Raw genomic sequence first — 21,858 nt, forward strand, 5'->3', positions numbered from 1 at the left:
AGGTTTTTTTCCCCTTTTCCTAAGCTGCTAAGCCGCTTATCAGCTGATCCGCTAAAAGCCGCTAAACCGCTAATAGCGCTAATCCGCTAAGCTGTCAATGGGCTTGCTTCGCAAGACGGAAAAAAACGCTATACGAAGAGCCTCACAGAATGCATTAATTTCGTCTTGCGAGGCACCACTGTACTTACTTTGGAGTAAGTCCCAATGAATTTGATGGGGTGTACTTCCGAGTAAATATGCAATGCCATCAGTCGGCAAGCGATTCAAGTAAAAACAAAGGGTTTTCTGCTATAATCTTTCCTTCTTAAAACCATTATGGGGTGGGATTTCTAGAGTGGAAATGCTCCGTGCATAGATCCTACCAAAACGTGAGATTGCATCTAGTAAACCAGCATAACTAAGCAGGATACACATAGAGCAGTTGACACACATCCTCTGGAATACTTGTGCCCCCTCCCTATTACAAAGAAGCTCAGCATTATGGTAGGGATAACTCGCTACTGTGAACAACCTAGTCTCTACCCTGTAGTCTGCTGGGCACTGCCAGTTCATTAATGCTGTGCAGTTTTAAAAGGGCAGCCCTTCCCCTTTCATTCTTCAATTACTACATGCTGGTGATTCTTCTAAGTGTGTCCACACGTTAGTGTCCCACTGCAGCTTTTAAAAGTTAAAACAAAAGCACAAAGGGCGCTTTCTACTGAAAACCATTCCCGTGCAGGTCTTATGGCAGGAGCTGCTCCTTGATTAGTAGTTTCCCTAAAGCCTTCCCCTTTTTGACCCCCCCCCCCAATCTTCCATCACAGGTTTAATCTGGTTTCTCTGCAAATATTTTATGATCTAAACTAGCCCAGCTCAGTAGATGAAACTTCAATACATTCAACTAAATAAATTCTATTTTTCACATGCCATGTTCTACAGCTTCTTTGCGCTGTTTTTTTTTTTTTTTTTAAAGAAGACTAGTGATACCCACCCCTCCCTCCTCATCAAAAAAGCAAGGAACGAAAAACAGTGCCTCTGTACCTAGGACTCGAGGCAAATTTCATGCAGTCCCTCCTTGAAGATGGCATGTCTCAAAAGCAGCACAGACTTGTGCAGAATTGAAACCCTGCAGTAGTTCTCAGGCCAAAACAGTGATGAAGTTGGTGCAAACCAAGGAAGTAAGTTAAGCTGGTGGAAGAATATTATGACACAATCCAGCCAAAGTTAAGTGTTTTCAAATCCTATTGATTTCAGTGGGAGACAGAAATGTCTACTTCCACTGAAATGAAGGAGACTTGAGCTGCAATCTCAAATGCACTTAGTAGGGAGGAAGTCCCACTGAATTCATTAGGACTAAACAGGCCTTAGAACTGCACAGCTTAACTTTGGCTGGACCATGCCCTTATTTTTATTTGTCTCTTAAGTGCATCTTTTGCTACTAGTACACTCTTAGTTATTGCTCAATAACTGTGAGATAGAACAGAGGAAATACTTTCAGTTTAGTTTTATTATATTATAACATCTGCAACTACAGCTTATTCAGCCCAAAAAAATGTATTCCAAACTCTTTAAAAAATATCTACATTTTTTTTCTATTTTAAAAAATAAAAGCTACCTAGTATACCAAGACCGCTAACAGCACTTGAAAAAGGGTGCATTACGCATGGATATCCTACTGTAATTTCCGTTGCTGTCCGTGTTGTGTATTTCTCCTTCCTCTGCTGCTTTGGTCTTAGGTTTCAAAGAGTTTATTAAAGGCTGCTCCGATTTCTAAAACCATGTCAGAGGCTGTCATAGACCGTCCACACTTCTGAAAGGCTTGGTTGTTGCACTGCCTCGTAAGTGAACATGCTCCAAATGCAGCCACTAGGAAGGGGTTCTGACTAAAAAGGAAACAATAATCTTCATTAAAACTGGAATGGGACTGAATTTTTCAAGGAGCTTCAGAAATCTTAACTCACTCTAGGTATTCGGCGTGGAAAGATATTTCAATTTCTTGGGAGAGATTTGCATTTATGTATACTGCTTTGCCTAACAGACAAGAATCTCCCATTCATTTTTCTGCTGCCCAAATGCATGTTTTACTGTTTATCTACCCCTTCCTCCCCAGTAGTTACCCTCCCGCCCCCAGTGTAATTCCAGTGAAGAACTAGGCTGTTGAAAATGCTCAGGTATGACCAGCACCTTACCCGTTTGTTTTTTCTGGTCCAGCGAGAAAGGCCCAGTGTGCTAGGACTCCAAGAGAACCTGAGAGGAGATCGCCTTGTCCACCACACCTTCTGCTGCTTCCTTCATGACTGCATACAAGCACTACAAAAGGGGGGGAAATACCAGGCTTAGGCTGGCTCAGCCAGTGGCAGCCCCTCTCCTGAACAGGGTTTGGATCTGGCGTAAATTTTAACACCAGCTTGCTTTACGCCAGCTTCTTCTGTATAGGATTGCTCGCTAATTCACCAAAGTTTTCCAACTGTATTTTAAAGGGGAGAGGCGGGAGATGTCATGAGCAGTACCAAGTGGGCAGGGTTCCTAGGGCTCACCCCAGATTTAAGAAGTGGCAAGGTTTATCCGTTACATGATTGCAGTGCCATCTATTAGCTGCAAGGGCTAGAAAATAATTTCTGCCATATCCCCGAAGGGCCCATTATTTGTGCACACATATGAATATTCTAGATTATTATTATTTGCATTTATTAGTCACTTATGGAAATGACTCAAAGCAACTTACAGGCACAATGCACAGTGTATACAGCCGTACCTTGGATCTCAAACACCTTCGCTGCCAAATGATCGAAAGTGAGTGTTGTGGTTTTCAAATGATTTTCAGAAGCTGAACATCTGGCATGGCTTCCGATTGGCTGCAAGAGCTTCCTGCAGCCAATCGGAAGCCACACTTTGGTTTCTGAACATTTTGGAAGTCAAACGGATTTCCGGAACAGATTTTGTTTGACTTCCAAGGTACGACTGTATTTAGTTGTCAAAGCCCAACTCCTGAATTTTGCCAGTTCTTGGCCTCTTTTTCGCCACTGGCTATGAGGAACTTTGTGCAGGGGGGCTAGCCTCATGCTTTGTTAGCTTAAGTGAGGAACAACACAATCTCTCTTTTTAAAAGGACATGCAGAGGGAACCACTGATTTGTTCTGCCATAAGGATTTGTAGGCAACAGCTTACATCAGCTGCATATGAAAGCACCCTGTGTGTTTGCTGCTGCATGTTATGTAATTATCTTCTGTAATTACTCACTAATTTATGTATAATTCTGCAGGACTAATTACTTAGGAAAAATAAATAAATACACAAAAGAATCTCCTTTGTGGTTAGATGAACATTCTTATTAGCATGTAATTTTATCACACATTTGATGTGCCCCACAGCCCCAGTAGCTAACATTTTCTGTGTACATCTTAAATCATAATGTTTGCTGCCATTATTTGAGTATAATATTCATATTTAATACTGACACTTTCACTATAAATTCATTAATCAACAATTTTTATCCATCTAATAAAACATTATCCTCCTGCTTATAATGTTCAATATTGAATATATGCTTGTCAGCATTAGTTTTTGTTTTTCAGGATTATCTATCTATAATAGGACCAAGCAACTCTATTTATCATTCTGTTTGCTGTGTTTATTCTTCACTTACCTTTTTCTCCATCCGAAATAAGATCACGTTCTCCTTTCTGAACAATTGTCAAATTCCCCAAGGCTTGGCTGAGCCTTAGCAGACATCCATGATGATCATTGCTATCAACAGGGTCCCTAAGCTAAGACAGAGGGGGGTGGGGAATCATACAGAATCAAAATACGTCTTCCAGTGATGTAAAATAATGTACGTTACCATCATTTTATGCGCACATTTTATCAGAAAAACTACCCAGCCATTAATTCAGGAATGGGCAACCTGTGGTCTCATATCCTATCATCTGTGGTGGCTCCCTGATTGTGGAATGCTCCTTTCAGAAAGGCACCATCATTACATGTCTTTAGACGCCAGGCAAAAACATTCCATTTTACACAGGCCTTTGGCTATTAAATAATCCATGGCCTGTGAAAGTGTGAGAGAGGATTGTCATTTATTATGATTATTTTACTACTATAGGCTGTGTCTGTTAGTATGCTTTTTCACTATGTTTTTATCATTGGTGTTTTGCAATGTGTTTCTAATGCTTGAGATCTTTTAATAAAGGGCGGTTATAAACTGAATTAGCAGCAGCATATGCAGGGGTGGGGTGGGGAGAAAGGGAGTGGAAAAGAGGTAATAGAAGGAGTCTACTTTTGGTCAGTACCTGTCCAACACTATCAAGCAGCCCCAGAGACCCCCAGCAAGTGACCTCTCACAGATTACCCCCAAAGGAATAAGACCCTTGCCAGAAAAAGGGTTCCCCACCTCTGCACTAATCAGCTATTACAGACGGGTGCTGTCTCATGCAGGCTTTACGTAAACATAGATATTAATTGTTAAGGCTGCAACCCTGAACATCATAATTAGGGAGCAGGCCCCACTGAACCTAGTGCTGTTCATAGGATTGAGCTATAAATGTAATTTGGTCTTGGATTTAATTTGCTTTCCCTAAGTATCACTGAAAACATAGCATGAACTCACCATAGCTTCATACAGTCTGCTGAACTCCATGGCATTCGGAGTAAGAATCGCTCTAGGGTAACCCTGAATGAGAGATGGCTGCTGGGCAATTAGCCATAAACCATCCTGCGTCGGGCAGCAAGAGAGAAACATTTACTGGCAAGAACAACATCATGCAAATAAGCTAATGAAAACATAATACTTACAGCATCAATTATGATAGGAATTCCTTTGACCTTCGATTTTTCTATGATACCCTGCATTTTTTTTAAAAAAGAGCAGACTTTTAAGAACTGAAAATGAAACCTCTTCCCGTTGTTCAATTAACTCTTACAGTTTCATAGTAAAAACTCGAAAAACACCTGTCTACTCCAAATAGGACTTAGTTGAATACAACCCCATGCTTACAAAATTGTTTCTCTTCTGGGTTACTCTAATTGTGGCTGAAAAACAAAACGCATACTCCTGGATCTTTAAAACCACCAATGCAGGGATGGATGATCAACCTTTTTCAACCTATAGGCCACATTTGCTGTTGGCCAGACCTCAGAGGGCTGCAGGCCAGCAGAGGATGCGGCCAAAGCTCACACATGCAAAGACATGTTTGCACATGCATAAGCGTTCAGGCAGCAGGGAGGGCTTTTCTCTTTATCATAGTGCTGAGCTGGGAGGAAAGGAACCTCTCCTCTGAGAAATGGAATGCTGGGGAGATCTCTCTCTGTTTTTCAGAGATCATTCCAAAGAACAAATAAGAGTAGGAGGAATAGCATTCTCTCTGTTCTTCAGAGATCACTGAAGAACGGAGACAATGACTTTATCCCCCATAGCATTGCTGGGCTGATGGAAGGAACCTCTCCTCATCGTACAACAATGGGAAGAACAGCACTTACCTGGGAAAGGTGCCTCTCATTCTGGTGCACCACTACTGTTAAGAGGCACGGGAAGGAGACCCCTTCCTGTTCCCTAAGTGCTAATACCTCTTAGCAATGGTGGTGTACTAGAGAAGTGACTCTGCAAAAGGAAAAGGCAGCACATGCTAAGTGGCTTGGTGGGCCTGACTGGACCCCTGCATTAATGAAACACTGCCTTTATAAAATATTTGTTTTCTGACCACTGACCTGAGAGGTCAGTCTCTAGTGCTACACAGCATCTCCAGCCTTAACCTCCCACAACCATACTTTCCTACCTGGCACAATAACTAAGGCACAATCTGTTATGTCATGATTTATGTTGTGCACCCTAATCTGGAAACAGATTTCACAGAAACCGCAGTTTGGGATCAGGGCATCAGAAGAACAACAGAAGTCATCACTGGGCCATGTGGTTCATCTGTCTATGGTATATACATTAAGGGATTTGGGGAGGTTTACAAACATGTAATGGTTCCTTTTTTTAAAGTGAGATGGCCAGAAGATATTGATAGTTTACCCAGAAGAAGGCGGCTATAAAGTGGTGCTAATCATATGATGTCATTATTATAGGACTTCTGCATTTTCATTTCCATTTCTCAATTTTTTATAACGCAGACTGGTCCTACTCAAAAGTACAAGCAAGACAGTTCTCTAGATAAATGCTTCTTCATTTGCTCACCTTTTAGTGTAAGGGGGGAGGGAGAAATACTGTGAACTATTTCCGTTGGTCACTTTTATCACTGCCAGGACTAGGTAAGCAATAAAACCGATGCCCTTGTTGCTGAGCTCTATCAAACACCAGCAAGCAAAGGATGGCTTGGATATTATGATCCATCTTGAAACCACATTTACTGATACTTTGTTTTGCTACAATGGCTCAACTGTGCCTCTATGTCTATTCCAAAGGGAGGTGGAGCTCTCCCACATAAAGAAACACAGGAACATTGCGAATCTTGGGGATCATTAAGTTATCTGCAAGAGTTTCACATAAAGGCAACTTTCATCAACTTTAGCTGCTAATCCTGCCATTTTATAATCACCTTCAGTTTCCAACGTCAAGAATATCACCAACAGCGATGAATTCAAAACAGAAATTTAGTTTCATGGAAAAGGGTACATTAAAGCATCATTACTATGCAAGGTATTGTCCAATTTACCTTGGCATTCTCAAGCAGTACATCATCTCTACCCAATCCAGGTCCGATAACAACCGAGTGCAGACGTGGTAGCCACTTTTCCACTTCATGAACAGCATCAGGGCTGTCACTAGACAGAGTAGAGCACAGATTGGCATGTTTCCAAAAAAATCTGATTTCTTGCATTTGCAAGGAAGTGCAATTTTCAGCTTAAGTGTACTGGGTGCCAGCTCCCCAAGCTGCCTTCTGTAAACAACCACAACCAATTTCTCAAAGTAATTGCTAAACCATTTTTCTCCTGAATAAAAGCATGCCATATCCATACATTTATATAGATAATGTATCTCTTTGGCAAAAATGCCTCGGCGGTTTACAGAAATTATAATTTTTCCTTTTCTACAGGAGATGGCACGAGAAACTTCCATCTGCCTGGAAAACTGACAAACGAAAGCAGGAAAGGGAGATGAAATTCCCACATGGCTGGCTGTCATGTTTCCTTTTTGATTTTGGAAGGAGGAGGAATTCCCATGGGTAGCATACACTTCCTGTCCCCTCAAGTTCCAGTCCCTATATGCCATGTGACTTGTTTCATATTTTATTTTCTGGCAATGTCTTGATTTTATTCCCCTGCCCCATCTCAAATTCCTGACTGTATCTTTCAAGCAGCAGCTGTAGCAACCAAACTTTTAAGATTTACAGTTGGGTGTAATACCTATCTATGCACATAGGCTTGTTTTAGCACAAGGCATCATTCAACTGGCTGCTGTGGAAGAGTCCCTTCTGTGTCTCTACTGGTGCTTTCTTGAGGCTTTACTGTGTCACTTTAAAAACAACAACACTGTAGAAAGAGACTAAACTAATGGTTTGGACACAGCTTGGGTAGATAGAAAGGTTAATGCTGCAGTTGGGACTTTTAGCACCACCACTTTTGGAAGGCAGAAGGTGGCACTATTTGCAAGTTATGTGAATACAATAAAAACGTCATTAAATGTTGTCTCGAAGTTTAGAGAAGTATTGGCATCTGGATTGGTTTTAGTTACAGCAGAACAGAAGCTGGCTACTGTGAGTCAAAGCATGGCAAGTGTGGCAGACATGCGGGATTGCCCCATATACCATTAAAAAAAAAAATTTGAAATTCCAGCCATTAAGACAGATCCAGAGACAGCGTCCTCTGGACAGGATGCGAGCATCACAGCATGAAATGCTTGAGTATAGGATACAAAGACCCAGGTAGGGTCACAAAAGGATTGGCGCCCTTCACCTGATCCTGGGAACCTAGCTCCGAGCTGCTACCCTAATACAACTAATACATGATCCATTAAGTCAAGTGAGAAGAATATAGGAGGAAAGCAAAAGACAAAAAACAGAAAGGATACTTACAGAACAGGATGAACTATCAGCTCTGGGCTATAAGACTTTATTACAGTTGCTGCGTCTTTGGTACAAAATACATGGGATATGTCTGCACCCTATGAAAGTTAACATATAGTTATCCATTGATACTAATACAACATCATGCAAAGGCTAGCCATTAAAACCCAAACAAGTCAGTTCCATGCTTTCTAGCTTGAGTCTGCCCCGTGACCTTCTTACTTAGTGACTTACAGAACAAAGCGATTTTTAGGTCCATTTCTCATACTAGTTACCCCAGTCCTAAATACATATACTTGAGCATGTCTCATGGACATTAATGGAACAAATTTGTTTAGGATCCAATATAAATACTCTCTCTACATATCAAAGCCCGTTTCCAATATTCCTTAACAATACAGATGAAAAGCGCATTCATATCTCTTTTCTCAAACATTGATAGCTTGGCTTTAGCAAAATCTTGAACAGTAAAACATTTTGTTGATATGTGCATGGGTAGCTTCCTCCCCACTGGAATTCCGTTGTTGAGATCACAGTAGCAAAATACATTACAGATGGAATTCTACGCTGTGTATGATGGCTTTCTACACTTTATTATTAAAATGGCAATTAATATTTATTAAAGCAGCCTTCTAAGGGCACAATCAGTTACTATCCACATACTCGACCCAGTCTGATTCCAAAGCATTTTAAGTACACTTGAAGTTCAGAGATACAACCCTCAGAAAGCTATGATTCAACAACACAGCTAAGAGGCTGTTTTCACTGGATTTAAGTACCCTTAACTGTTGGATAATGGGATACGGGTGGCACTGTGGTCTAAACCACTGAGCCTCTTGGGCTTGCCGATCAGAAGGTCAGTGGTTCAAATACCCACGATGGGGTGAGCTCCCGTTGCTTGATCCCAGCTCCTGCGAACCTAGCAGTTCGAAAGCATGCCAAAAAGTGCAAGTAGATAAATAGGTACCGCTCTGGCGGGAAGGTAAACACTGTTTCTGTGTGCTGCTCTGGTTTCAGTGTTCCATTGCGCCAGAAGCGGCTTAGTTATGCTGGCCACATGACCCGGAGAAACTGTCTGCGGACAAACGCCGGCTCCCTCAGCCTGTAAAGCGAGATGAGCGCTGCAACCCCAGAGTTGCCTGTGACTGGACTTAACTGTCAGGGGTCCTTTACCTTTTTTTTAACTGTTGGATAATTACCAGTGCCTTTGAAATAGGGGTGAGGAACATGTGGACCTCCAGGTGTTGCTGGACTACAACTCCCATCAACCCTGAACTAGCCATGCGATGTTCCTTACCCATTTTAACAAAAAGTTAAGAGAGCACATACCACTTTGAGAGCTGAAATTGCAGCAAAATACGGTGCCCCTGTATACCTGACAAAAAAAAGAAAAAAGAAAAGGATATTTATTAGGAGGCGTCTTTATTTTGCTAACAAGTTTGGTTGGTTGCTGAATTGGGATAAAGACAACTAACTAAAAATTATCATATCCCCCCCCCACCTGCTAATTATGCATATATTTCGAAGTCTTAAATCTGAGTTATGACACAACCGAGCGCCAGCAGAGAAGACTCTTGCCTACTAACAGCTAAGGGCATTTATGTTCAGTTAATGTGGTAGCTGCAAAGTAGCAGATCTTGTCTCTTCATTGGCTTGCTTCCAAGGCTCATACTTCATAGCTGTGATGAGCAGATTCTATGATAACAACTCTTATGTCAGCCTTTTCACAAATAACCAGACTCTCATTGCAGTTGAGACAAACGTGATTGTACAACTGCTTCTGTGGAACCTGAACGTAACCAGGAGGAAACCACTCTGGGCATCTGATTGGATTTTATTCTGATCCTGATCTGATTTGAGGATGTATTTTAATTGATTGTCTGATTTTATGTTAATGTGTTATACATTTGATGTTAGCCACTCTGAGCCCAGCTTCGGCTGGGGAGGGCGGGATATAAATTATTATTATTGTTGTTGTTGTTGTTGTTGTTGTTGTTGTTGTTATTATTATTATTATATCAGATGCTCAAATTAAGACAGATGTTTGTTTGTTTGTTTGTTGGGCCAAGCAGAAGCTCTTTTTGATTAGGCATTATTAAATATAAAATCTAATGTTAAAGTAATAGTTTCTTCTTAGCATTATGAAATATTTGTCATCTTCATGCTGGGTCCTGCACTGCAGGGGGTTGGACTAGATGACCATTGGGGTTCCTTCAAACTCTACAATTCTGTGATTCTATGAAAGTACACAAACAGGTCTCCAGATTTCAAATCCTTGTGCTATGCTGGGCTGAATTAGGACTGGGAAGCATCTTTGGCACTGGCCATATGGGAAAATACTACCACCATACATTCTAGTGCATTACACTGTAGCAGAATATTAGGAATTTATTTTTCGAGGGGGAATGAAGACCCAGGGGCCGTGATGAAGAGCCTGAGGTTACAGCTTCCCTACCCTTAAATCAAGGCGATGCAGGATTTTGTTTATTTTGCATCCAAATTCAGCATTGAAAAAAGTTGGTTTTTTTACTTCTATAAATTCTGAAAATTGAATCACAGTCTCTTAAAATCTACTCTCTGTTTTCCCATTTCCCCTATTTTATTCTGATTAGACTAATGGGAAGCAGCTAGGTTAGCATTGGGAATGTCATCTGGTTATTCTTTCTGGCTTCTGGGCTTTTCATTCTGCTCACACACGTCAAGTGTGTATTTGCAGGCCTAAGGGAAAGCAACTTAACTCTCTTTAGTGGAAGCTGAGATTCCTGGAAAGTTGAATTCTATACCTAACTGCACATTCTGCCCTTTTTCTACGCTCACGGAATTGTACCACACATGCGCACACATACAAATGAATTCATTTCCTTAACAGTCAGCACAAATAACACTTCTCATGAAAGCCAAACATTTGCACAATGATGGGATCTCAAAAGGAATGTGAATTATGGCTGAAGATGCAGTTAAGAGCTAAGCTCTCAAGGTCAAATGCTACACCTTCCTTATTTCCCTAAGAGCTATGGTCACATGACATATGCACACATTTGGCCTCAAAGTAAAAAAAAAAAAGGATTAAAATGACTATTAAGACATCTTCAGGAGTTTGATTTAAATGTGCAAGTAAGAATGTGGGAATGTGAGAATTGCCTCTAGACAACCAGGCAGGAAACCATGCCTAATAAAAGTAAGAAAATGATTAAAATATCTTTTTTGCAAGTTGGTAAGGTGCCAAATAAGGCAGTGTTTCCCAACCGGTGTTCCGCGGCACACTAGTGTGCCGCGAGACGTTGCCTGGTGTGCCGTGGGAGGGAGGCGGGCGAGTCGGGCGGCGAGAGGCGGGGCGGCGGCGGCGAGCACACACGGGGCGGCGAGCGAGCTCCCTCCCACATCCCATCGCCGCTCGCTTCGGCCGGCCGCCCCGTGCTCCGCGCTGGTGTTGGCCAGCCTTGCACACCCGGGGGATCTCCCCCCGAGAGCGCAAGGCTTGCGGGCGGAAGCCGGCAGCACGGAGCACGGGGCGCCCTTTGGAGGCCGCCCCGTGCTCCGCGCTGGTGTTGGCCAGCCTTGCGCACCCGGGGGATCTCCCCCCAGGAGCGCAAGGCTTGCGGGCGGCAGCTGGCAGCGCGGAGCACGGGGCGCCCTTCGGAGGCCGCCCCGTGCTCCGTGCTGGTGTTGGCCAGCCTTGCGCACCCGGGGGATCTCCCCCCGGGAGCGCAAGGCTTGCGGGCGGCAGCTGGCAGCGCGGAGCACGGGGCGCCCTTCGGAGGACACCCCGTGCTCCGCGCTCGTGTTGGCAAGCCTTGCGCACCCGGGGGGCGCGTGGGGCGCCCTGAAACAGAGGGTTCCCCATGCTGCGGACTGTAGCCTGCCGCCCGACGCGCGGGGCACCCTGAAGCAGAGCGTCCCTCGCGCCAGGCAGACATGGGCCAGCCCCACAAGCTCGGGGGACAGCGGGGAGGCGCAGCACCGCCATCCCACTGTTCCCCGACCTGGTTTTGGGGGGGGGGAAATAAAGAAAAAAAATTTTTCCTTTATTTCCCCCCCCCCAAAAAAAGTAGGTGCGTCCTATGGGACGGAGCGTCCTATGGGACGAAAAATATGGTACTTACTATTTCATAATAAAGTAATTATAAAATACTTTCTTTGTGTTTATTTGATGCCTATTAAAGAGAGTTACTTTATATATAGTCAATATAGGCACAGAGTTAATTTTTTAAACATTTTCTAATGGTGGTGTGCCTCGAGATTTTTTTCATGAAACAAGTGTGCCTTTGCCCAAAAAAGGTTGGGAAACACTGAAATAAGGGACGCGGGTGGAGCTGTAGGTTAAACACAGAGCCTAGGGCTTTGTGATCAGAAGGTCGGCGGTTCAAATCCCCCGCAACGGGGTGAGCTCCCGTTGCTCAGTCCCTGCTCCTGCCAACCTAGCAGTTCAAAAGCACATCAAAGTGCAAGTAGATAAATAGGTACCACTCTGGCGGGAAGGTAAACGGCATTTCCGCGCGCTGCTCTGGTTCACCAGAAGCGGCTTAGTCATGCTGGCCACATGACCTGGAAGCTGTACGCTGGCTCCCTAGGCCAGTAAAGTGAAATGAGCGCTACAACCCCAGAGTCGTCTGTGACTGGACCTAATGGTCAGGGGTCCCTTTACCTTTACTTTTTAAGGTGCCAAATGGAACTTTTTAAAAAAGGCATGCTCAAGGAGGGCTAGTAAAATGTGTTGCAACCTAGTAATACTTGAAAACTTGCTTGCAAGGATGTAATGCATTTTCTTTTAACTTACTCTTGGCATCCTCCAATAATTCCTATTCGTCCATCTTGGCCTTTATGCTTTTTGGCAGTTAGAGGAGGAATAACATTCCGCACCAGTTGAAATATATTCTCCATTTCCTTTACAGAATGTGTTTTGTGCACTGAGAATGATCTTTCTATAACTGAAAAAGAAATAAAGACATTTAAATAATTACTTTAAATTCAAGCTTTTCATAGCATTCACTGATAACACGAATATTTCCAAGAAATTAGAGTATTAAATATTCTTGCTTGCATCTTCAATTAACCAGCCCTATTCAAATAATAATAACACTTCCATGTTCCCCAACAAGGGAGCAGGAACGCGCCCAAGAGCCCTCCCTGCTAGCCTTCACATGATGAACAAAACCACAATCTACACCTCTATGAAATCTGGGTTCCAGGTCCAGTGCCAGGTCTACTTTACAGGTAGAGCTGTGCACACAAAGGCTCAATTGATACAACTGGCTACATTGTTTGCATAATGTCGCAGGGCAGGGGCAAACCAGCATGCCTGGTGCAGATATCTGATCAGAGAACTGTAAGAACAGTATTAGCACCAACTTGGTTTTTTGCGTCTGCGTTGCACTGCACACTCAAAGTAACCATGATATCAAACCATCATAGAGATGCTTATTTCTCTTGTAGGGCCAACTGGCAATGTCAAAGGGACAATGTGTGTGTGTGCATGAGGGGTGGGAATACAAGCAAGAGGAAGGTGGTGGTGCCTGAGCTCCAACCCTAATAACTTTCATGTGATGATCTCCAAGATTTCCCAGTCATCCAGTTTTATTAGTTGCAGGCCAACTTTCATACAAGGATGTAATTAACTCCTACACCTGGAAGAACAGCACTGAGCAAGAAGAACTTGTGCTGACAAGAATTATGAACTCGGGCCTAAGCCACTTATATCTCAAACTGCAAATTAGAAAAAGATTTAAATGGTCTTAGTTAACACTCACATTTTTTGTAATAAAAAGCACGTAGTTAATAGATACCGAGTCAATGGTTAGGAGTTAAATAAAATGCTGGTTTTCTAGACATGAATGGGTGTTAAAAGACCCAAAATTTGTTCAAAATAAGCAACAAAATATCCTTCCATGTTTCTGCAGCTTAAAAAAAACCCCTACTTTGACAATTACGCTTCCAATTGACAATTGTATCACATAATTAGTAACTACCAATCATACTGCTGCTCTTCATTAGTGTTTCTGCTGAAGCGATGTCTACTTTTTAAACTGCCCATTCAAATTGTGCTTAGTTATCACAGTCAAAGGAATCTAATAAAGAGCTCAAAGTATCCACAGGGCGAAAAACATATCTGAAAAAGTCAGCATCAAACAAGAAAACTCCCAGTGGGTGCAAAATCAGCGAAATCTCTTCATTCTCAATACAACCCCTTCCACAATCAAACTTACTTTTTTCCAGTAAACATTAAGTCCTTTCAGGTCAATATTCTGATCTCATCCTTTACAATGGAAACAATTCTTTAATTAACGCACTCCGCTTCCGCTGATGTTATTTACACAACATGTTGACACATCTGTAACATATCTCCAACTGCATTAGAGACCCCAGCATGGATCACTCTAGGTGTAACTGTTTTATTTTGGTCGTAAATCCAAACAAGGAAGTCTGTAGTCATGGTAAACAGTTGCAGTGAATAGAGAACCATGCTGAATGCTAAAACCCCTCCTCCTTTCCTTTGGGGCTTCTATCAATGGCAGAAACTCCCCACATATATTTATACATTTCTGCACTATCCCAAGAACAAAAAGCTTGCTCACTTAAAAAAACAATAGTGTATCCTACAATATTCAGACCAAAGTACAAATCATGACGAAATTCAAAAAATCCATACTTGTAGACAGAAGGGTGAGAGCCACCGAAAGATTATGAGCACAGAGAAAGAAATGGAAACAGCTGCATTGCTGCTACTGCCTTCACAGTACAAGTTATGTACTGTGTCCTCCCTCCTTCTCTCTCTACACACACACACACACACACACACACACACACACAAAATTTTCTAAAGATTTGTAACTTTTCTTGCCATTTTCCTTGTGTTTTTTTAAATGGCATATTCTTAGACAATTGGATAAAACGTCCAAAATTCACAAAAATAGATTATATAAAGTGATCGTGAAAGCAGATTAATGTCAAGTATTGAACGCCTGAAAGGAAACTCCAGTTTAACCAGAATATGATTAAGGGTGAGCAAACACTATCACTTAAAATAGATCAGTTACCTATTAACACCCTGTTATGCTCATAAAAGGGGTTAAACGTTGGAGTATAATTTTATTTAGTAGTAGTATTGTAGAGGCAAAGATCTCCTCCAAATTATCTACTTAGAACACAATGCTATGTATGCCTACTTGGAAGTAAATCTCCATGCATCAAAAGGGTCTTAAGCCACTAGCAATTGAGGTCCCAGAATACAACAGCATGATTTTGTGAATAGAACCTACATTCAAACACAAGTTGGTACCTAACAAATACACAGTTCTCCTGCATCTTGGTTACCTCTAGTCCTGAAGAACACCAAAACAGTCTGCAAGTAGGTAACATTAGAAGACTCCTTGCAGCCAGTTTTCAAACTGTGTTCCTTGTGAATACCAAGATGACAAGAAAAGATAAAATGCACTATTACTCAGTTTTCAATGAGAAGTTGGATGGGAGTATTAAACATATTTAGACTAAAGGTCTATCTAGTTCCTGATCTGTGGTATGCACTCCAGTTGAGCTTCTGATAATGTGCTTGCAAAGCATTTTGGAGTGACCCTTCTGACTTGGGTAAAAGAAGTTGAAAGGCAATCTCCTCATTTTTGGGAAGTTTCCTCTTTCAAAGTCAAACATGCCCATGCTGCATTTTTAAGGCAACAGCTATATTGACATTTGAACTCACTTGCCTTGCAAATTAAAACTAAGGCTACCCTAATACTATTCAAGTGTGGTAGGAAAATCTACTGCAGAAGACAGCCTCAGGACCATGAAGTGCAAGTACTAATGAAAATATTTTGCTGACCAGGATGTGATTTCACGCTGATTGCCAGCCCAGAAGTAGAATATCCAAGACTAATTCTATTCCCTGGTAAGATGGAAGTAGACTTGGATACGAAAAATATAAAAACTGCTCTAAAACCAGCCACCTTCTAAAAGTATCTACTATAGGTCCCTGGCAATTACCGATGTTGTTTCAAGTGCAAAAACTACTACTTCCAGAATTTCTATAAAACACTAAAGATCAAGCAATAAGAATTTTATTTCAGTGATGAACAAAATTCCCTTTTTAATCCACTAAATTCACAACTGATTGCTCTACATTTTTAAAAAAGAGCTATGTAAACTACATCAGTGATCATGATCTGTTCCATGATAACTCTGCAAAAGAGCATAACATTAAATAAACACCATTATCTATGTAGACTTATCAACCAAGCCCAGTGTTTTGATTCATTTGTCACATATACCCATGAACTGCCACCCCAACCCCTCGGGGATCATTTCACTGACTTTAGAAAATTTCACCACAAATGTGCACAAAAATCTTAGCTACCGGGTCCCAACATCATTTATACAATAGAATGTAGTACCTATGGGTGGTGAAAGTGATGTTGACATAGAATTAAAGTTAAAATTATCTCCGTACGATCGGTGATTTGATCTCTGTGAAGGATTGCTAGGTATATACTGGGACCTTTGTGATACTGTGGAAGAAATCCCTGCTAACATCTGTCCCAACATCTGCAACATCTGGAGCTCTCTGGCGTGCTCAGCTTCACGCCGTTTGTCTTCGATTTTAAGCCTCTGCTCTTCATATTTGTAAAATTTCTCTTCGGTATCCATGCTTTGTTGCAGAAACTTCTCCATCATTTTGTCCAGTGTTAAGTTTGCATGGCGTTTTTTTGATCTTTTAGCCTGAGATAATAAGGGTGGTGCATTGGTGTGAGCATTAATTTGTTTAAAACCTAAAACAAAAGTAGATAAGTTAAGTTTGGTCAAAACATGAAAAACTAAGAGAAAATTAAATAGTGAAGAGCGTCACTTTAGTTACATAAATATTTCCAGTAATCAGGTAGAGTTTTCATATTGACATAATTTATATGTTTCTATAACATTTATGTTTGTACATATGGAACTTGAACAACCAAATTTTTAAAACAAGTATTTGTGTATTGCAGATAATTGTTCAATTCAACTTTTTACAGTAGAAGCCTATGCATGTTTACTTGGAAGTAAGACCCATTATATTCTTTGGAATTTACTTCCAGATTAAGTGTGCACAGGACTGCAGCCTTAATGCCCTGCTTTCAGATCTGCATTGCAAAAGGTCACAACTGTAAACCTCTCCCCTTTGATGTTATTTATGTGTAAAAAGTTTGTTTCAAGTGTGACTCTATTAGCCTAAGGACACCAACTTGAAGCCAGTTTTGTGTGGAATATATGCAGATTTATGCATGTGTATTAGCCCTGCCCAATTCACATAAAACTCAACATTGAAAAAAGACAAAAGGAGATTCCAGTTTTTCTGTCTTAGAATTGTTTTCTAAAAATAACACACACACCAACATGTGAAGGATGTACATGGTATCGCTTCAATTTGTTTGTGGAAATTTAAATTTAGTCTGAGTTGTGTATGTGAACAATAAATATGAGGGTGGAGGGCTTTTGTTTTTAACCCAGATGAAAAGTTGTGTATTTACAAAAGAAATACTATAGAATATATTGTCAAATAAAGATGCATGGTGGCCTTCAGGCCCGCCAGCCTAACAATCCTCCTGCTTTAAAATCATCATCATCATCATCATCCTGCAAAAGAATTTCAAATTTTGGGCACTGTACACCTGATGTACACTGCATGCAGTATTCTTGCCTTAGGTGTATGAGCTGGTCATTTGTGTTTAAATACAGAGGTGACCGTATGTAAATGACTGCTAAGGACTGCTGTGCTTGGCCCAAGTTGGTGCTTTTAAACTAAAAAAAGAGGATGCAAAAGTGATAATTACAGTGCTGTTGAGATGGCAGACCCTTTACTGGGTTTTGGGCCCCAGCAGGTGCCCACCCTCAGAACAGTGGAATGTGGTGTGGTGTCTTCAGAACTTTGGGCTGTCGCCATACACAAAAAACAAAGTCTTGATCAGGCACTGTATTTTTGTGGCTATTGGATATGCCTTTTATGTAGGTGGTATATCCAGGACAAAGAAGCTCCCTGGCTATATTTTATGGCGCACTCCTAATACAGAGTAACAGGGATTCATTTTAAAACAAAAGTCACCCGCCAATAACCAAAGGAAGGACCATTTGACAACGTTAACAGGCCACAGCAGTGCCACAGCTATGGGGATGGAGTTAGGGACTAGACAGGGGTTGGTTTTTTTGCCCTGGGTTAAGCCTCCCAGCCTGTCTCTGTCTGTCTGTGTGTGTGTGTGTGTGTGTGTGTGTGTGTGTGTGTTTGTGTGTGTGTACACAAACGCCTGGGCTCTTTTCTTCTTTTTTTGCCAAACTGGGTCTTTGACCTGGGTGAAACAAAGCCTACTTTCACCCAAGGTTAGGCGGAGAAATCTCCAGAGTTGTTTGGGTGTGTGACTGAAAGTGGGGAGTGGGGCATCGCCTTTCCTTTTAGACAAGACAAGGGCAAACGAAATACACAGCGCTGCTGCTGCTGCTCTCCGGGTGAAGTCATCATGAGAACACCAGCTTCCCCCCCCCAACACTTCATATTTTGGAGAGAGACATCGGCACAGACTGGGGAGGAGCAGGGCAATAAAAACAGGGCGTGTGTGTTGTGCGCCTGGGAGGGGGGTGCGATTGTTCTCGGGATGCCCCCCGCCCGCCCGCCCCCCACGCGCAACATTGTTCAGAATAACGGGGCTGTTTCTTTGTGGCAGGTGCTGCCCTCAGGGGAACAGAGAAAGAGAGACTTCGGCTGCGCCGCCTTCGCCTATCTTTCCTTTCTCTCCACTCACCTTCTGCCGGCGGCAGCGGGATGGCGAAGGGCGGGCACTCCACTTTGATGGCGTGCTCGGCGTAGGAGGAGCACTCCCCGGACTCCTCGTGGAAGTTGTCCCTCGGGGGGGACTCCAGCAGCTCGCCGCCTTCCTCGTCCAGCTCGTCCTCGTCTTCCTCCTCCGCGTCCACCTCGCGAAGCAAAGCCCCGCCGCCGGGCCTGACGGAAGGGGGCGCGGCGGCGGCGGCGGCGGCCAGGATGGCGGAGGCGGCCAGGGCGCCGGGGTGCTGCTGCTGCTGCTGCAGCCTCCGCCGGCCCCCGGGCTCCCCGCCGGGCGCGGGGCTCAGAGGCCTGTCGTCGAGGCCCATTGCCGCGCCGGCCCTGCCGCTGAGGATGCGGTCCATCTCGTCGTAGTACTTGCAGATCTTCCTGGCGTGCCCGTTCTTCTTGAGCCCCTCCCGGGCCTGGTAGTACTGGCGCTTGAGGCCCTTGATGCGGATGCGGCACTGCTCCGGGGTGCGCTCGAAGCCCAGCTCGGCCAGGCGGCAAGCCACGTCCCGGTACACATGGCTGTTGCGAAAGTTGCCGTCCAGGGCGCTCTGCACGTCCGCCTCCCCCCAGATCTCCAGCAGAGCCCGAGTCTCCAGGTCCGACCACAGGAAGCCGCGCGTGTTGGTGATCATCCTGGCGGAGGCGGCCCGCCCACCCGGGCGGCCGCGCGCGGACGGGAAGGGGCGATCAATGGCAGGCAGGCAGGCCGGCCGGCCGGCGGGGGTCAGCCGCTCCCGCAGCTCCCCCTCTCAGCGGCCCCGGCGAGGCGGCGGCGGCGGCGGCGGCGGCCGAGATCCCATCCCTTCTCTCGCCGGCGGCGCCTCACGCGCCCCGCTCTCGCCGCGCTCTCTCCCTACAGTCCGCCAACCGAAACTTTCCACACGCAACGAACGGGGCCTCCGCCGCCGGCCTGACGGGCCTGGCCTTCCTCAGCCTCGTCTGCGGCTGTCGCTCCCTCGCCTCAGGCGGCGGGAGCTCGGTGGCGGCGGCGGTGGCGGCAGAGGAGGAGGGGGCTGCGCTTGGAGGCCCATCGCCTCGCGGAGGCCTGAGGCCACGGGGCTCGGAGAAGAAGCGGCGGCGGCGGCTGGCGAGAAGCCCCGGCGCGGCCTCTTTCCCCCCTCCGCTCGCTCCACGGCGGGCCCAAGCCGGCCCGGCGTCAGCAGCGCGCATTGCGCTCCAGCTGCCCCCTCCCCTTCGTGTGCGCGCACACTCGCATCCACACGCGCGCGCGCGCGCCAGTCGCCCAGGTTCACACACAAAGCAGCGAGGGTGTGTGTCGCACAACTTCAGTGGTGGGGCGGGGGGGGGGGAAGGAGAGAACAATAGGCAAAGGTCTCCTCGCGAGGAAAAGCCGTCGCGTACCTTGCGCCCCTCTCCCCCCCCCCAAAAGAAAACAATGAGGAATGCTGCATTCAAACAAAAACGCATGGTGCAGACGAAGGGGTTTCAGGCAGGAATGCGCCAGGAAGACCACGGAGAGACCCGGGGAAACGGGTTGGAAGGAGCGCGCACACGCCAGCACCAACATTGCTAGACGGCCTCCCCCCCCCCTCCTTCCCCCAAAGCGCAGACAGGGATAGACTCCAAGCCAAGCAGTGGAAAAGAAAAGAAAGCGCCTCCCGTTTGCTTTGCTTGACAGCTCGCTGTCGTTTTCGACGAACGCTACCACGAATCCGAAGCGACGGGCAGTTTTATCCGGCCGTGCTCCCCACCAGCACCTTTCCTAAAGGGAACGTGAGAATCAGCTGGCACAAGAGGTGCTACTCGTACTTTTCCCCTCCCCACGGTGAAACCACAACAAAGACACGCATGTATTTTTTGTTACGGGCGTTTTCGTTGGATGTTACGTCGCAAGAAATGCTGCTGTTGCTATCTAACCTTTTAAACACTGGGTTAGCGCCAAGAATGTACGACGAGAATACAGAAATTATGGCCCTCTTTATTATGTTGAAAAGGATAAAACGCCATATTTCAAAAAAGCAAGAAAGATAAGCAATTCTAGCCCACGCCTGGAGGATTTTTTCGCCATACAAACTACTATGAACTACTTCGTAATTTGTGATGACTTGCACCAGTGAAATGGGTCATCACAGGTGTAACCGGATAGATTGCTTTCACATCACCTCCTGATGGATTAAGCTACCTACCAATAAATCGTGTAGAGAAGTCAAGAGATGTCCACACCTCGTATAATCAGCCCTTTCTGTCAACTGTTCGGTGGCGAGTCACCCTTCACAAATTCTAGACTGGTCGATTTTTTATTCTGTGCTCCAGGGCTTCAGTCTGCGGGCATGAGCATTACATTCTGACCTGATGGGTTTCTTTTAAATTCTCGGTGACTATAGAGAGATGACTGCAATAGGTTTTAAAAAATATGCACACCCATACGTTTAATCTCAAGCCCTAAACCATATCTTGCTTATATATTCCAGTATGTCATGCATCCAAACTCATCTGTTTATCTTCGAATCTGCTTGCGCTACCTTCAGCTGTGGCAATTACCTTATTTCTAAGCAGGCGAGGCGAGCTACAAGCAGACAATAACTTAACAGATTCCATTTTAAAATGATTTTAACCCACCCACCCCCGCCCCGCAAAAAAGGCCCCTCTCCATATCTGGCCTGTGGCTAACTGCAAAGAAGCACATCTGGCGCGGTGAGCCACGCAACCCACGAAAGGCGATTTTTTGGTACCTTTTCCATACTGCAGCCAGAGCACCGCTGCTGCTGAGATCAGTACTGCGATCACACAGGTGTCCCTTCCCCAAACCATCCCTGAGAAAAGGATTTGCACGAGCTCACCGCGGGGCCCTGCCTCGCCCGAGCGGCTTGGATTCTGCTCTCCCGCCTCTTACCTAGCCGCCAAGCGGGGCTCGAACCAGCTGCTGCCAAGCACGCGCGCAAGCGGCACACAAGATGCATCCGAGCTGCTTCCGGGTCCGACCCGCAGCGAGTGGGACGCTTAGGCCACTTTCGCCCCGCCTCCTAAACCCTCGGGAACGCCCCCTCGTGGGAAGCCAATCTGAGCGGGCTCAGCCGGCTGATTGACAGTAGACACGCAAACGCACAAAAGGTTAGTAGGCGGGGCTAG

General features: G+C 44.7%; 1 protein-coding gene across 5 annotated transcripts; it reads right to left on the minus strand.

The window, feature by feature from the left end:
- Positions 1-1,468: 1,468 nt before the first annotated feature.
- NAXD (NAD(P)HX dehydratase) lies at positions 1,469-21,756 on the minus strand. Of its 5 annotated transcripts, XM_081858129.1 has the most exons (11): positions 18,737-19,476; positions 16,364-16,738; positions 12,760-12,910; positions 9,312-9,357; positions 7,992-8,080; positions 6,633-6,741; positions 4,771-4,821; positions 4,586-4,690; positions 3,626-3,746; positions 2,169-2,289; positions 1,469-1,862 (listed from the first exon to the last, which is right to left on the minus strand). In XM_081858129.1, the coding sequence occupies exons 1-11, from the start codon at positions 19,398-19,400 to the stop codon at positions 1,712-1,714; spliced, it is 1,983 nt and encodes a 660-aa protein (XP_081714255.1). In that variant the 5' UTR covers positions 19,401-19,476; the 3' UTR covers positions 1,469-1,711. The 5 variants fall into 5 exon arrangements, with proteins under 5 accessions (XP_081714255.1, XP_081714257.1, XP_081714256.1 ...); XM_081858131.1 differs by lacking the exons at positions 16,364-16,738; positions 18,737-19,476 and adding an exon at positions 21,623-21,756; XM_081858130.1 differs by lacking the exons at positions 16,364-16,738; positions 18,737-19,476 and adding an exon at positions 21,462-21,609.
- Between the last annotated feature and the right edge of the window lie 102 nt (positions 21,757-21,858).

The sequence above is a fragment of the Podarcis erhardii genome (genome assembly GCF_964252035.2).
Source record: "Podarcis erhardii genome assembly, chromosome: 4".
NCBI lineage: Eukaryota > Metazoa > Chordata > Lepidosauria > Squamata > Lacertidae > Podarcis > Podarcis erhardii.